Source organism: Lagenorhynchus albirostris, chromosome X, assembly GCF_949774975.1.
Source record: "Lagenorhynchus albirostris chromosome X, mLagAlb1.1, whole genome shotgun sequence".
In the NCBI taxonomy this organism is placed as follows: Eukaryota; Metazoa; Chordata; class Mammalia; order Artiodactyla; family Delphinidae; genus Lagenorhynchus; species Lagenorhynchus albirostris.
Genome location: NC_083116.1, coordinates 75,315,006 through 75,332,418, shown reverse-complemented (window position 1 = coordinate 75,332,418; position 17,413 = coordinate 75,315,006). Strand labels below are relative to the sequence as shown.

Here is a 17,413-nt window from a genome sequence, read left to right as displayed (position 1 = left end):
AAAAAAGAGAACTCACATTACAAAATTGGCAATGAAAGTGGGGACATCACTACCTACCTTAAAAAATAAAAAGGATTTAAGGGGAATGCTATGAACAACTGTATGCCAAAAAATTACATGACCTAGATGAAATGGAAAATACCCAGGAAGACACAAACTATCCAAACTGACTCAGGAGGAAATAGAAAATCTTAATAGTTCTATAACAAGTAAATAGAGTGAATTACTAATAAAGAAACTTCCCATAAAGAGAAACTCAGATCCATATGTTTTCACTGGTGAATTCTATCAAATGTTTTAAGAAGAATTAATACCAGTCTTTCACAAACTTCCAAAAAATAGAAGTGAAAGCACTTCCCCCCAAATTCTGTGGTTCTCCGAAACCAAAGATATCACACACACACACACACACACACACACACACACAAACAAACAAAAAACAAAAACTAGAGACCAATATCAGTTCTGAATATAGATTTTTTAAAAATCCTTAATAAAATAATAGCAAACCAGCAACAAATAAAAAGGATTATAATGACCAAGTAGGATTTATATCAAGAATGTAAAATTGGGATTTATCTCAGGAAGGTAAGTTTGGAAAATCGGCTAATAAATATAATGCACCATATTTAAGAGAATAAAGGCATCATGATCATCTCAATATATGCAGAAAAGCATTGGCAAAATCTCTAACATTCTTTCATGATTAAAACAGTCAAAAAACCAGGAAAAGGGGAGAACTTACTCAAACTGATAATGGATATCTATGAAAAACCCACAGCTAACATCATACTTAAGAGTGAAAGAATGAAAGCTTTCCCTGTAAGATCAAAAACGAGACAAGGATGTCTGCTGTCACCGTTTCTATTCACCATTGTATTGGAGGTTCTAGCCAGGGAAATTAGACAAGAAACAAAGTAAAAATCATCCAGATTGTAAAGGAAGAAAGAAAAACATCTTTATTCAAGATGACAAATTGCTAGAAAGATACAACCTGCCAATAATGAATCAAGAAGAAACAACAGCTTGAACAGACCAATGACTAGAAGTGAAATTAAATTTGTTAATAAAAGCAAAAAAACTCCCAGCATACAAAATCAGGACTGGAGGTCTTCATAGGTGAATTCTTACAAACATATAAGGAAGAATTAATGCCAGTTCTTCTCACACTACCCCCAAAAATTGAAGAGGATGAAAGACCCCCAAATTCACTCTAGGAGGACACCTTTACACTGATACCAAAACCAGACACAGAGACTACAAAAAATAATATTATTGGTCAATTCTTTGATGAATATAGATGCAAAAATACTCAACAAAATATCAGCAAACTGAATCCAACAATATATAAAAAGGATCATACGCCATGATCAAGTTGGATTTATTCCAGGAATGCAAGGATAGTTCAGCATTCACGAATCAATCATTAATATTAGCAAAAAAAAGAAGGAATAAAAATCACATGATCATCTCAATAGATGCAGGAAAAACATTTGAAAAAATTCAACATCCATTCATGATGAAAACTCTAATCAAAGTGTGTATAGCGGGAAAATATCTCAACATAATAAATGCCATTTACAACAATCCCACAACCAACATTATATTCAGTGGTGAAAAGCTGAAAGCCTTCCTGCTTATTCAGGAACAAGACAAGGATGCCCAGTCTTGTCCCTTCTATTTAACATCATATTGGAAGTCCTAGCCACAGCAATCAGAACAACAACAAAAAAAAAGAAATAAAAGTTATCCAAATTGGAAGGGTAAAATTGTCACCATTTGCAGATGACATGATACTTTATATATGGAACTGTAAAGTCTCCAGCTCAAAACTGTTGGAACCAAGAAATTAATTCAGTAAGTTTCCTGTATACAAGATTAATATACAGAAATCTGTTGGATTTCTATATGCTAATAATGAAATAACAGAAAATTTTTAAATCTCATTTAAAATTGCATCAAAAGAAAAATATACCTAGGAATAAACATAACCAAGGAGGTGAAGGAACTATACTGTGAAAACTATAAAACATTGATGAAGGAAATTGAAGATTATACAAAGAAATGAAAAAAATATCCTGTGCTCTTCGATTGGAAGAATTAATATTGTTAAAATGTCCATACTATCCTGAGCAATCTACAGATTTAATGCAATCCTACCAAAGTACCCATGAAATTTTCCACAGAACTGGAATAAATCATTATAAAATTCATATGGAACCACAAAGTCCCCAAATTGCCAAAGCAACCTTGAGAAAAAAGAGCAAGGCTGGAGGTATTACCCTCTCAGACTATATTACAAAGCTACAGTAATCAGAACAGCATGGTACCAGCACAAAAACAAACATGTAGATAAATGGAACAGAATAGAGAACCCAGAAATAGACCCAAACATCTATGGTCAATTAATCTATGACAAAGAAGGCAAGAATATAGAATGGAGGAAAGATTATCTCTTCAACAAGTGGTGCTGGGAAAACCCAACAGCCACATGTAAAATAATGAAATTTGAACATTCCTTCACATTATATGCAAAAAAAAATCAAAAGACCTAAATATAAAAATGAAAATCATAAAAGTCCTAGAAGTGAACATAAGCAGAACACTCTTTGACATAAATCACAGCAATGTTTTTTTGGATTGGTCTCCTCAGGCAAAAGAAACAAAAGCAAAAATAAACAAATGGGACCTAATTAAACTTAAAAGCTTTTGCCCAGCAAGGGAAACTGTCAACAAAACAAAAAGACAACCTACGGACTGGGAGAAAATATTTACAAATGATGTGACCAGCAAGGGGTTAATATCCAAAGCAAATAAACAGCTCATACAACTCAATATCAAACAAACAGCCCAATAAAAAATGTGAAAAAGACCTGAATAGACATTCTTCCAAAGAAATACAAGTGGCTAACAGACACATGAAAAGATGCTCAAAATCGTTAATTATTAAAGGAATGCATATCAAAACAACAATGAGATAGCACCTCAGACCTGTCAGAATGACCATTCATCTAAAAGTCTACAAATAACAAATGTTGGAGAGGATGGGGAGAAAAAGGAATCCTGTACACTGTTGGTGGGAATGTAAATTGGTGCTGCCCCTATTGAAAACAGTGTGGAATTTCCTCAAAAAACTAAAAATAAAATCACCACATGATCCAGAAATTCCACTCCTGGGTATATATCCAGAAAAAATGAAAAAAGTTATTTGAAAAGGGGCATGCATCCCACTGTTCATAGCATCACTGTTTACAATAGCCAAAACATGGAAGCAACCTAAGTGCCCATCAATAGATGGTTGGATTAAGAAGATGTGATACACACACACACACACACACACACACACACACAGAGGAATATTATTCAGCAATAAAAAAGAATGAAATTCTGCCATTTGCAGCAACATGAATGGACCTAGAATACATCATGCTTAGTGAAATAAGTCAGACAAAAGAAGACAAATACTGTATGATATCACTTATACATGGAATCTAAAACATAATATAAATGAATGTATATACAAAACAGAAACAGACTCACAGGTGTAGAAAACAAAAGTGTGGTTACCAAAGAGGGGAGGGCGAAATGAGTAGCATGTGATTAACTAATACAAACTACTGTGTTTAGTAGATAAGCAACAAGGATTTGTAAAGCATACCAAATTATAGCCATTACCTTGTAATAACCTATAACAGAGAATAATTTTCAAAAATGCTGAATCACTATGCTGTGCAGCTGAAAGTAATATGATATTGTAAATCAACTATACTTCAATTACAAAAAACTATAAAACACTATGGAAATAAATTTAAGGTGTAAATCAATTTAATAATATTCTATGTTCATTGATCTGAAGATTTAATTTTTATTTATTTTTTATTAAAATATAGTTAATATAGTTTCAAGTATATTACATAATGATTTGACATTTGTATATATTGTGAAATGATCATCATGATGTCTAGTAACCATCTGTCCCATACAAAACTGTTAAATTATTTGTACTGCATATTACATTGTTGTGACTTATTTATGATATTACTGGAGGTTTGGATCCTCTCAACCCCTTCACCTTTCCCCTCATCCCACAACACCTGTTCATCTGGGAACCACATGTTTCTTCTCTTTATAAGTCATTTTTTGTTTTGTTTTTATTGTTTGCTTTTCTTGTCTTTATTTATTTTTATAACCAAGGACTACACTCTTTTTCTAAGTTTTGTTTATTTATTTTTGAATATTTTTTATTTATTTATTTTGACTGCACTGAGTCTTAGTTGCGGCACATGGGATTTTTAGTTGTGGCATGCTGGCTTCTTAGTTGCAGCATGCAAACTTCTTACTTGTGGCATGTGGACTCTTAGCTGTGGCATGTGAACTCTAAGTTGCAGCATGCATGTGGGATCTACTTCACTGACCAGGGATCAAATCCAGGCCCTCTGCCTTGGGAGCATGGAGTCATACCCACTGGACCATCAAGGAAGTCCCTTTCTTATGTTTTATATTCCACATATAAGTGAAAACAAGCAGAATTTGTCTTTCTTTATCTGACTTATTTCACATAGCATAATACCCTCTAGATCCATTCATGCTGTCAGCAATAGCAAGATTTCATTTTTAATGGCTGAGTAATATTCCACTGTGGTGTGTGTGGTTGTATACCATATATTCTTTATCCATTCATCTATGGATGGGTACTTAGATTACTTCCATATCTTGACTATAGTAAATAATGCTGCAATGAACATAGGGTACATATATCTTTTTGAATTGGTATTTTTGTTTTCTTTGGGTAAATATCCAGAAGTGAATTGCTGAATTGGATGGCAGTTCTATTTTTAATTTTTTGATGAACCTCCGCATTGTTTTGCCTAGCAGCTGCACCAAAATACACTCCCACCAACAGTGCACGAGGAGTCTCTTTCCTCCACATCCTTGCCAACAGTTGTTTTTTGTTGTCTTTTTGATGGTAGCCATTCTGACAGTTGTGAGGTAGTGTCTCATTGTGATTTTGATTTGCATTTCCCTGATGATTAGTGATGCTGAGCATCTTTTCCTGTGACAGTTGGCAATCTGTTTGTCTTCTCTGGAAAATTGTCTACTGAGGTCTTCTGCCCATTTTTAATTGGGTTGTGTTTTTTTTATGTTGAGTTGTGTGAGTTCTTTGTATATTTTGGATATTAACGCCTTGTCAGACATATCATTTGCAAATATTTTCTTTCACTCAATAAACTATCTTTTCTTTTTTTGATAGTTTCAGTCGATGTGCAAAAGCTCTTTAGTTTGATACCATTTGTTCCAATTTGTTTATTTTTGCTTTTGTTTTTCATACTTGAAGAGATATATAAAAAATATAATGCTAAGACTGATGTCAAAGAGCATACTGCCTGTTTTCATGTAGGATTTTGTTATTTCACATCTTACATTTAAGTCTTTAATCCATTTTGAGTTTACTTTTGTATATGGTGTGAGAATGTAGTCCAATTTGATTTTTTTGCCTATAGTTATCCAGTTTCCCCAACGCTGTTTATTGAAGAGGCTATCTTTTCCCCATTGTATATTCTTGCCTCCTTTGCCTCCATTAATTGACCATAGAAGTGTGGGTTTATTTGTGGACTCTCTATTCTGTATCACTGATTCAATACCATACTGTTTTGATTACTGTAGCTTTGGAGTATAGTTTGAAATTACAGCACATGATATTTAGAGCTTTGTTCTTCTTTCCCAAGACTGTTTTGGCTATTTAGGGTCTTTTGTGTTTCCATAGAAATTTTAGAATTATATTTTCTAGTTCTGTGTAAAATGCCATTGGTATTTTAATAGGGATTGTTTTGAAATGGTATATTGCCTTGGGAGTATGGTCATTTTAACAATATTAATTCTTCCAATTCCTGAGCACGGTATATCTTTCCATTTGTTTGTGTTGACTTCAACTTATTTCATCAGTATCTTTTAGTTTTCAGTATACAGGTCTTTCAGCCTTGGTTAAAATTATTCCTAGATATTTTATTCTTTTTAATGTAATTGTAGATTGGATTGTTTTTTATTATTTCTCTTTCAGATAGTTTGTTATTAGCTTATGGAAATACAACAGATTTCTGTATCTTAATTTTTTATCCTGCCACTTTACCGAATTTAGTGTTAGTTCTAAGTGTTCTGTGTGTGTGTGTAGCACCTTTAGGACTTTTTATATATAGTGTCATGTTATCTGCAAACACTGACTGCTTTATTTCTTGCTTTTCCAACTTGGAGTATTTTTTACCCATTTTTCTTACCTGATTGCAGTGGCTAGGATTCCAGTACTATGTTGAATAAAAGAGGAAAGAGTGGGCATCCTTGTTTTGTCCCTAATCTTAGAGGAAAAGATTTTAGCTTTTCACCATTGAGTATTATGTTGGCTGTAGGTTTGTCATATATGGCCTTTATTATGTTGAGGTATGTTCCCTCTAGATCCACTTTTTTAATCATAAATTGTTGTTGAATTTGGTCAAATGCTCTCTCTACATCTATTGAGAGTAGCATATGATTTTTTTTTCCTTCAGTTTCTGAAGTGGTGTATCACAATGATTGATTTGCAGATACCAAACCATCCTGTATCCTGGGATAAATCTCACTTGATTTTTTTTTTTTTTGGCCATGCCACACAGCTTGTGGGATTTTGGTTCCCTGACCAGGGATCAAACCCGAGCCCTCGTCAGTGAGAGCATGGAGTCCTAACCACTGGACCACCAGGGAGGGAACTCCCTCACTTAATTATTGTGTATGATCCTTTTGATGTATTGTTGAATTTTGTTTGCTAATATATTATCGAGTATTCTTCCATTTATGTTCATCAGTGATATTGGCAGGTAATTTTCTTCTTTTGTGATATCTTTGTATGGTTTTGGTATCCAGGTGATGCTGGCCTCATATGATGAGTTTGGAAGCATTCCTTGCTCCTCATTTTGTTTTTTGAATAGTTTCAGAAGGATAGATGTTAAATCTTCTTCAACTGTTTTGAAGAATTAACCTGTGAAGCCGTCTTGTCCTGGAGTTTTCTTTGTTAGGATTTTTGTATTACTGATTCAACTTTATTATTGTTAATTGGTCTCTTCATATTTTCTATTTCTTCATTATTCAGTCTTGGGAGATTATATGTTTCTAGGAACCTATCCATTTTTTCTAGGTTGTCCATTTTATTTTTGTATAAGTATACATAGTAATCTTTTATTATACTTTGTATTTCTGTTGTGTCAGTTGTATCTTTCCTTTCACTTCTGATTTTATTTATGTGAGTCCTCTCTACTTCTTTTTTGATGAGTCTGCCTAAAGGTTTATCAAATTTATTTATCTTTTCAAAGAGCCATTTCTTTATTTCATTGATATTTTCTATTGTCTTTTTATCTCTATTTTATTTATTTCTGTTCTGTTCTTTATTATTTATTTCTTTCTATTAATTTTGGGTTTTGTTTGTTCTTCCTTTTCTAGGACTTTTAGGTATAAGTTTTGGTTGTTTATTTGATATTTTTCTTGTTTTTGTGAGGTAGGTTTCTATCTCTATCACTATAAAAATTCCTCTACAAAATACTTTTGCTGTATCCTGTTGATCTTGGATCATTGTGTTTTCATCTTTCTTCAGGTATTTTTTATTTCCTCTTTGATTTCTTCAGTGACCCTTTGTTTGTTTAGTAGTATATTTTTAGCCTGCATGTGTTTGTGTTTTTTCCAGTGTTTTTTTTTTCTTGTTGATTTCTAGCCTCATTCTGTTGTGGTCAGAAAAGATTCTTGATATGATTTCAGTCTTCATAATTTATTGAGCTTGTTTTCTGGCCTAGCATGTGATCTATCCTGGAGAATGTTTCATGTGCCCTTAAAAAGAAAGTGTATTCTACTGCTTTTGGATGAAATGTTCTATATGGATCTATTAAGTCTATCTTATCTAATGAGTATTTTCAGGCCTGTGTTTCCTTACTGATTTTCTGTCTGGATGATATTTTCATCGATATACATGGGGTGTCAAAGCCCTCTACTATTATTGTGTGACTGTCAGTGTTTCCCTTTATGTTTGTTAATATTTGCTTTATGTATTTAGGTGCTCTTATATTGGGTGCATATATATTTACTATTGTTATATTTTATTGTTCAATTAATCCCTTTATCATTATTTAATGTTCTTAGTCATCTCTCATTATATTTTTTAAATATCTATTTTGTTTGATAAAAGTATTGGTACTTTAGCTTTCTTTTCATTTCAGTTGTATGGAATACCTTTTTCTGTCCCTTCACTTCCAGTCTGTGTGTGTCTTTCAATCTGAAGTGAGTCTACTGTAGGCAGCATATATATGGGTCTTATTTTTTTTAATGCATTCATTCTCTCTATATCGTTTGACTGGAGCATGTAATCCATTTACATTTAAAGTAATTATTTACTCATTGCCCTTTAGTTAATTGTTTTTTGGTGGGTTTTGCACTTTTTTTCTTCTTCTTCCTCTCTCTTCCCTTTTTTTTTTTTTGCGGTGTGTGGGCCTCTCACTTCTGTGGCCTCTCCCATTGCGGAGCACAGGCTCCAGACGCGCAGACTCAGTGGCCATGGCTCACGGGCCCATCTGCTCCGCGGCATGTGGGATCTTCCCAGACTAGGGCACGAACCCGTGTCCCCTGCATCAGCAGGCAGACTCTCAACCACTGCGCCACCAGGGAAGCCCCTCTCATTCTTTTTGATTTGATGACTTTCTTTAGTGTTATGTTTGAATTTCTCTTTTTTGCATGTGTATCTTATGTTTTATATATATATATATATATATATATATAATGATAACGATTTGATGTTGATCATCTCTTAAGTTTGAATGCATTCTAACAACCCTACATTTTTATCACCCCCCCAAACATTTGATGTTTTTGATATCATATTTTACATCTTTTTGTTTTGTGTATTCTTTACCTATAGTGGATAGATATAGATGATTTTAATACTTTTGTCTTTTAACCTTGATACCAGTTTTATATATGGTTAATCTATTACCTTCACTGTATCTTTGCCTTTACCAATGAAATCTTTTATCACATACTTTTCATATTTCTAGTAATGGTCTTTTCTTGCAGTGTGGATTTAGTGGTAGTAAACTCTTTTCACTTCTTTTTGTTAGTGAAACTTTTTATCTCTCCTTTAAATCTGAATGATAACCTTGTTGGGGAGAATATTCTTTGTTGTATGTTTTTTCCTTTCATCACTTTTAATATATCTTGCCATTCCCTTCTGCCCTGCAAATTTCCTGCTGAAAAGTGAGCTGATAGTCTTGTTAGTCTTTCTAATTGCTTATTTCTCTTGCTGCTTTTAAGATTCTCTTTAACTATTGCCATTTTATTTGTCTGTCTTGGTGTAGACCTTTTTGAGTTCATCTTGTTTGGGACTCTTTGTGCTTTCTGGACCTTGATGTATGTTTCTTTTCCCTGGTTAGGGAAGTTCTCAGGTATTATTTCTTCAAATAAGTTATCTGCCCCTTTCCCTCTGTCTTCTCCTTCTGGGATCCCTATAATGTGAATGGTAGTACCCTTGATGTTGTTCCATATGTCTCTTAAATTGTTCTCATTTAAATTATTTTTTTCTCTTCAGCCTGGGTGATTTCCACTACTCTGTATTCCAGTTTGCTGATCCATTCCTCTGTATCACCTTATCTACGGTTGATTCCTTCTAGTGTATTATTTATTTCAATTATTGTATTCTTCAGCTCTGTTTGGTTCTTATACTTTCTATCTCCTTGTTAAAATTCTGTTCATCCACTCTTCTCCCAAGTTCATTGAGCACCCTTATGATCATTAACTTGAACTCTTTATTGGATATATTGCATATCTCCATTTCATTTACTTCATTTTCTGAGGTATTGTCCTGTTCCTTTGTTTGGAATATAGTCCTCTGTCTCCTCATTTTGCCTATTTTCTGTTTTTATTTCTACTTATTAGGCAGATCAGTTACATTTCACAGTCTTGGAGAAGTGACGTTATATAGAGGATGTTCTCTGAGGCCCAGCAGCACACTGCCCTCTGTTCACCAGAGATATATGCTCTGAAGGTGCCCCCTTGTGCATGCATGTGCCCTTCTTTTGTGGCAGGGCTGACTACTGTAGGAATGCTGGTAGGTGGTGTTGGTTCCCAGCCTGGCTGGCTGCCAGGCCCTCCCTTGTGCAGTGGCTTGATGGTGGGTGGGGCTGTGTCTTGACTCAGCTGGCTGTGTGGCTCAAGGGTTCCTGGGGCTGATGCCAGCCCCCTGGTGGGCAGGGCTTGGCCCTGGTATAGCTGGCTTCAGATCCTGTTGGGTCCCAGGGCTGGTGCTGGTCTGTGGATGTGGAGGGCTGGGCCCTCATGCAGCTGCCTCTGTGACCCCAAGAGTCTGGTGCTGGTGCTGACTAGCTGGTGTGTGGAGTTGAGTCCTGATGTGAGAAGATTTAGTATTGTTAAGATGGTAATACTTTCCATGGATTCAAAGTCATCTCTCTCAAAATCCCAACTTACTTCTCAGCAATGGTGTGAGCTGCTTTACCTCCAGCATCTCACTGAATCTTCATAGCAGTCTTATGAGTTCTATATTTCTTTATGCACTTTGCATGTGAAGAAATTTAAGCAAAATGACTTGTTCAAGGTCATTCTGTTAGAAAGTGGCAGATATGACCATGAAAACCAGATGTTGTACCTGTATACCTTCCCACTTCAACAAAGGGCATCATTAAAGAGAATTGGAGAGATATGACATAAGCTCGGGTAATACTTTTAAAAGAAAACATGATTGTCTTCTTGGACAGACAGTTATCAAATTTAGAATCTCAGGCTGTCAGGGGAAACGTAGCTACAAGTCTTATATCATTACTTTGCCAATTTTTCTACTGAAATATCCTTTATACCCCCAAAGAAGTAGGCACAAGTGATCTATGAGGAGAAAATAACTTTGAACTCTTTGATTTTTATCTTAAAAATTCATTTAAAGTCTTCATTATGTTCCACAATGTGATTAATAAAAATATTTTTTAATTACTCAACATCAGGAAAAATATGCTCTGTAAAGATGTTTGGTGGTTTCCTAAATCCCTTCTTGTTTGAAAAGTACAGAGGTATGTACAAAAATGTTATACTTTTACACATCTAGCCTTTTTTCCTTCTCTCTCCACCTATATTTACCTTTCCCTAAGAATACTGTATAGCCAAGAAGGATGGTCTTTTTTATTTTAAGACTATAAGACATTTCCCTTTTTTATGGTAAGACAAAAGGTAATGACATTCTAGACTTATAATGCAGCTACCATGTGGCAGCATAGAGGGAAGGGCTTAACATTTGTTATTCAATGTAGTTCTCACAAAAGCTCTCAAGGGTAGAAAATATCCCCACTCTCCAGATGAGGCAAGCTGATCTCAGAGAGCCTAATTACTGGGCCCAAGGTTCAGTGGTGGAGGCAAGATATTAACCCAGGTCTGGCTGGCTCAAAAGCCCTGCTGAGTTTACATTCTCTCCCAAACAGGGAAAACTGGTCTGTGACTTTTACATTTCATCCTTGTTCCACAATTACTGAGGGCCTTGCTTAAATTAGCCAGACCCCTTAAGGTATCTAAAGTATCCTCAAGTATGAGAGACAGAGAAACAGAGAAAGAAAGACAGAGAAAGAGAGGGAGACAGAGAGAGATCAGGGGAGAGAGAGAGAGAGAGACTGAGATTACAGCTGGGTGCCAAGAGTTTCTGAACCCAACTTACTCATGGTTGAGCTGGCGTTTGTAAGCCTATAGCTTCTAGTAAACCACTTTCATTTAATTAATTGTGAAACCATTGGAGAATAGCAAGTCATGTTCTTGTTTGGAAAACTTCCATGCTATGTGGCAGGGCTTTTGCTTCAGACTTCATAAAACTGAATGCCCAGCACTGGGATAATAAGTGAGCACATAACACAGGGGAGGTGGTAAAAAACACAATGTTGCATTCAAATTCTGCACTTACTTATTCTCAGAGCAAACCTCTGCCGTGATTGCAGTTAGAATTTTATGTAGGGAGATGTTAGAAACTCCTGAGGTTTTTCTTTTAATTTTTTTTATTGTGTCCTGTTATAGCCATACAAAATACATGTAACATGCAAGTTACTTATACAGCATAATAATAAAACAAACACTCATGAGCCCTGATTAAGGAATGAGAACATTAACACTATTATTTGTTCACTAGTTTAACTAACCCCAGGACCTAGAATGGTGCCAGATGTGTAGCAGGTGCTTAATAAATATTTTTAAATTAATGCATAAATCAGTTTGTATCTTCCTTCCTTATATCATTACCCCACAGCCTCCCCTCAGGGATAACCACTGTCCTATATTTGGGGTTTATCACTCCCTGGCATTTTTATGTCTTTTCATATATATATTCCCAAATTACATATTGTTTACTTTTGCTTCTTTTCAAACTCTATGTAACGGAATCATATTGTATGTATGCTATTATGAATTGTCTTTTATGCAACGTTAGCTTGTGAGATTCGCCTGTTTTTAGATATATTCTGTTCCTTGTCATTGCTGAATTGTACTTTATTGAATGAGTATGATATAATTTATTTATCCTTTCTCCTCTCAGTGGATGTTTATCATTTCTGCTTCTATAAACAAAGCTGGTATGTCCATTTCTGCATATGCTTCCTGGTACAAATGTGCACAAGTTTCTCTAGAATACAAACCTGGGAGAGGGACTGCAGTTGTAATTCTCATTTCCAGTGCTAGAAGATCAATCAGTCCATGAGTCACTGCAATGTGCCCTTTGTTCACACTAGGCCAGGGTCAGTGGGAATCCTGTCCAAATCATTTTGCCAGAGAGAGGAGGGAGGAGGTAGGCAGAGACTGGCCTGGTAAGGTCAGGAAATATCTCAGGCCTCTAGCCAAAGTGGGTTGTAATTAGGAAAAATTCAAATTCTAAAATTGCCTTCATTATTTCTCCTACTCTTCCACCTCCTTTATAGCTATTTTTGTGTGAGGTGTATTTTATTAAATTCATATCTAATAAATAAAATGATGACTTTCTTCAGTCTTTAAGTATTGATTATAAATTTGATTAATTAGATTCTTTTAAATAATTTGTGTTGTATTTTAAATTTTAGTATGGATGAAAATTTCTATTTTTAAAGGATCTTTCCAAAAAGACCACTTATTTACTTTATGCAGGTTCTCATTTTGTTTATCTAATATTTACTCTTCAATCATATAATAATAATTACTGTCATTACCATCATCATTTCATTCATATATACACATATATACCTTTATACCTTTCAAAATGCATTTCTGTCTTTGAGGTACTTTCTCATTTGTAGCAATATGCACTCTACTTTATTATATCATCTACTATTTTATTTTACAGTTCTTTGCTTCCTGTCTTTCTTCTCTACTAAATAGCAAGTTGCTTAGAGGCAAGGATAATATCTTGATCATCACTATATCCCCAGCACTTATCCCTGTACCTGGTCCATAGGGCCAGGTGCTAGGAGTTGAGTTGAATCAACTTATCTAATCTAGACCTTCAGTCTCATAATATGGTTAGCCATTGATAACAAATCCACACTTTGTAGTCAGACTTACCTCAGATGGTAACCTGGCATTTCCACTTACTATAGGAGTGATCTTGAACAAGTTTACTTAATTTTCCTGAGCATCAGCTTCCTCTCCTGCAATATAGGGATGACACAGAACTACCTGGCAGGGTTGTTATAAAGATTAAATGAGATGATATATATGAAATAGCTTGGCACATAAAGTGCCTTAATACATGTCCTTTAGATTTTAACTGTATTAGTTACAGAAGTCATAAAATGTAAGAAGAAGATTAAGACACCTTAAAACAAACAAAGAAACAATAGCAAAAAGCCTCTGCGTCTTCTCTTTGTTTCATGAATGAGGATGGGGGCACAATTTTTACCCAAGGAAATGACATTTTTAGCCAAAGGAATGACATTCTTAGCTTTTCTCCCATTTGTTTATGGAAAGTGAGCTCTTTTCCTGTGGAACCTGTGGCCCTCCTAGTCTTGGTCTGGTGGACAGACTCCTGCTGGCTTTCCAGTTAAGGTAGGAAAGGGAAGGATTATGGGGAGAAGAAATAGGCCGCCATAATCAGCTGCTGGGTTTGCATATGAGCAGAACTTTCTGAGTGCTTTCTGTTGTACTTGGGATGTGAATAAAAGCTAATATTTGTGTCTTAGAGATAAAGTGCTTGTCAAATGTAGCCTGAGTGAAAGCCTTCTTTGCTCTTGCCCTGCCAGGGCTGCTCACTGAGCATTGAGAGGAGGATAACCTTTCATTCTCTTTTGGGATTCTGATGACTGTGCTGAGTATAACCAAAGAGTCATGGGTAGAAAGTGAAGGTGAGTACTGAGAAGACAATAGGATAATGGAAATTGTGTTAGATTTGGAGTTAGAGAGTCCTGGGCTTAGGTCAAATAGTTTTGAGCTTTTCTTCTCTGAGTCTGACTTTCTTCATCTGATATAATAATGAGAAAAAAATGTCTCACAGAATTGTTTTGAGGAGTTGAAATCACCCAACACAGTGAACAGGCTTATTTTCCTTCCTTTCTTTGCTTAGTAAGAAAGAAGTATTCATAAAAATGTTGGCTGCATTCCTGTGGATGAGAGAATATGCAGTTGTCACCTATCTGTGGCAGATTTACCCAAGAAGTTAATTACGTTTTGTTTAATGATTAGACATAGGACATAGAAGAGGAAAAAATTGACCTTTGGGTAGTACGAACCATGTTCCATTTGTTTAAACTTGAATTAATTACCATGGGAGACTAAGAGCTACCTTTCCATTAAGGTTTTAGGATTGGCTTTCTGGCCCTCTCCTTCAGTCCACTTGGAAGGACACAGACACAGATCCTCTTGGAGATAGGCAGTTAAACTAGGTGACCTGTGAAGCTCCATCCTAGCCCAAGGAACCTGAGTATTCTAATGGCTAAGTGTTGAGATGGTTGCCTGAAAGGTTTCCAGCATCATTGTGCATCATTTCACAATAAAATCTGGCATAGGGATTCTGCTACTTTATGTTACAGAATGTGGGTGGTGGATTTACATGTGATTTAGATAGACTCCTAAAGAAAGTGAGGGAATGGAAAAAAGACCAAAGAAGACTGGTACGATAATACTAATCATGATCCCTCACTTCTGTATTCATTTCAAGCGCTTTTTATACTTTTGTTTAATTCATACCTCCACTCACACAAGTAGCTCGGTAAGATGGGTGATAATTATTCCTACTTACAGATGAGAGTGAGGCTCAGAGAACTAGAGCAAAGCACATCAAAGTGCTTTGATGCTTAGTCTGGTTTTTCCATAGGTCTCCCTTTGGATAAGGTAAGGTCTTAGGGCTGAGTACATACCCTTTAGTTACTCTGAAATTGTTTCCTGACCACCAACTTAAGTTAAAGACCTTAACCTCAGGTTTCTGCCTTCATCCTTCCCTCATGTAGACATAGCCCATGAGATTGGCTGATTCCAGAGAACTTCTCACATCCTTTCACAGGATTCAAAAGGGCTCTGTCCACATGACAGGAAACCCTACATACATAATCCCTAGGAGAAGTCCAAGGAAAATTCAGCTTCGCCCTGACTCAGTTAAGCAATAAATAATATTTTACATGTGCACTTTACTGCTGAAGACTTCAGACTTCTACCCTCCTGTTTCTGTCAAGTACTGACATGTGTTGCATTGTTCCTCTTGGGTCTTTTCAGTTTGGAGACTACCAAGGACCATGTTCTGCCCATCGACTATTACTTTCCACCCCAGAAGACCTGCCTAATTTGTGGGGATGAAGCTTCTGGCTGTCACTATGGAGCTCTCACTTGTGGAAGCTGCAAAGTCTTCTTTAAAAGAGCCGCTGAAGGTAAAGGGTCTTGGACACTAACTTCTGTTTCCCTTTCTGCTTTATCTTCTAAAAAGAGACACCAGTCTATCAGGACCCAGGATTTTATCATCTCTGAGACAAGGTAACTGGCAGGGCTGGTTCAAAGAACCTAAGAGCCTTAAAAAAAGAAGTCAGTTTTCATACTTGCTGGTCCCCTGGCTTTGGCAGCCTTGGTAGTATAGGCAATGTAGGCAATGAAGGTGGTCCCAGCTGGTGCTTGGAGCTTGGTGGGTCCTAGGAATGAAAGAAAAATTAATGATTTGAAAAGATTTAATTTCCTCCTTGCTTGTGTTCCATTCTCCTGCCTAGTGAGGGAAAAAATTGTCCTTATTAGAGAGGTTAGAAGTGGAGAAACCCCAACTGAATCCCCAGCCTGTTCTCTGTGGTGAATACGAAACTGTTCCTTCGTGAAGGCTTTCTGGCCTCGGCCCCAGAAAGGAAGTGTTCTCACTGTTCAGCAGACCATCAGTCTATGCACCTGCTCCCTCCTGCTGCTGCATCCTTGGGGCCTCTTTGCATTAATAGCTCCTAGGTAGATAAGGACCCAACGTGATGAAACATTTTTATTCTCTCCAGAGAGTTGTCCTCAGTCCCTGTCCATTGGTCCAGAACCATAAGCTAAGTTGCAGCTTATATTTGGCTAAGTGGGCTCAAACCCTGGCTCCTTAATATTATTTAACTTAAAACAATTAATGTCTGCTTAGCCCCCAGAGGTGCTCAGGCTGCATCTTACAGGAGGAACTCACACTTCCATACCTCCTATATATACTAGTGCCTCCTTCCTTCCCAATACCCCTGGGCTTAAGCCTCCTACCCATCCACTTCATTCCACATCCTGTACTAAGGGCTTTCTTCTCAAAGGGACACTGATGAACAGTTTCTAGACAGAGATACTCTGCTCTGGGAGCAGACCCAGTTGCTAAACACCACTATTTACTTCTGCCTCCATTTTCCACAAAGGAAGTACATCCTGCCAAGACCTTTTTCTTCCTTCTCACTGGCCTAGAAGTTTTGAGTTCCAATTCAGAATCAAAACAGACAGCTTTTCCTTATATAAAGGCTACAATCCCTGAGGACAGTCTTGAAAGTGGCAGGTATATAGGCCACACCTTTCAGCAGGAATATGATGACACCCACCAGAGGACAGCAGAAGCACCATAGAGTTCTTGGCATCTAGAGAAAAGGTAGAAAGTGTGTGCCCTTTAACTGGCCTCCCTATTGATAGCCAATTGGAATGATGATTACCTTTTCACCATTTTAGCCAGATGGCAGGAATACCTATAAAATGGAAAGCTATTTTGTTTTCTTCCAGTCCCCCAGGCAACAAGGAGACAGCTAGCATTTAGTATTAATGAAAATATGCTGCATGTTCCACCCATAGCCTTGAGTGGCGCATTACTACTGCTTACACTGGACAGTATGAAGTCCAGGGCACCAGTGCCTAGGCGTAGGCAGTTTGGAAAGAGACAGAGAGCAGTGTCTTCCTTTCTTAAGAGTACTCACAAAAGAATGGCTGTCAGAAA

At 36.4% G+C, this 17,413-nt stretch overlaps 1 protein-coding gene across 3 annotated transcripts in view; it reads left to right on the top strand.

The window, feature by feature from the left end:
- AR (androgen receptor) overlaps window positions 1–17,413 on the top strand; it is a 162,824-nt gene that overhangs the window by 74,276 nt on the left and 71,135 nt on the right. For 2 of the 3 annotated variants that reach the window (XM_060137406.1, XM_060137407.1), the window contains exon 2: window positions 15,718–15,869. The exons of the other annotated variant lie outside the window; for it this stretch is intronic. In XM_060137406.1, the coding sequence (XP_059993389.1) occupies window positions 15,718–15,869 (152 nt within the window). The remainder of the gene's footprint in view (window positions 1–15,717; window positions 15,870–17,413) is intronic. 3 annotated transcript variants of the gene reach the window in all.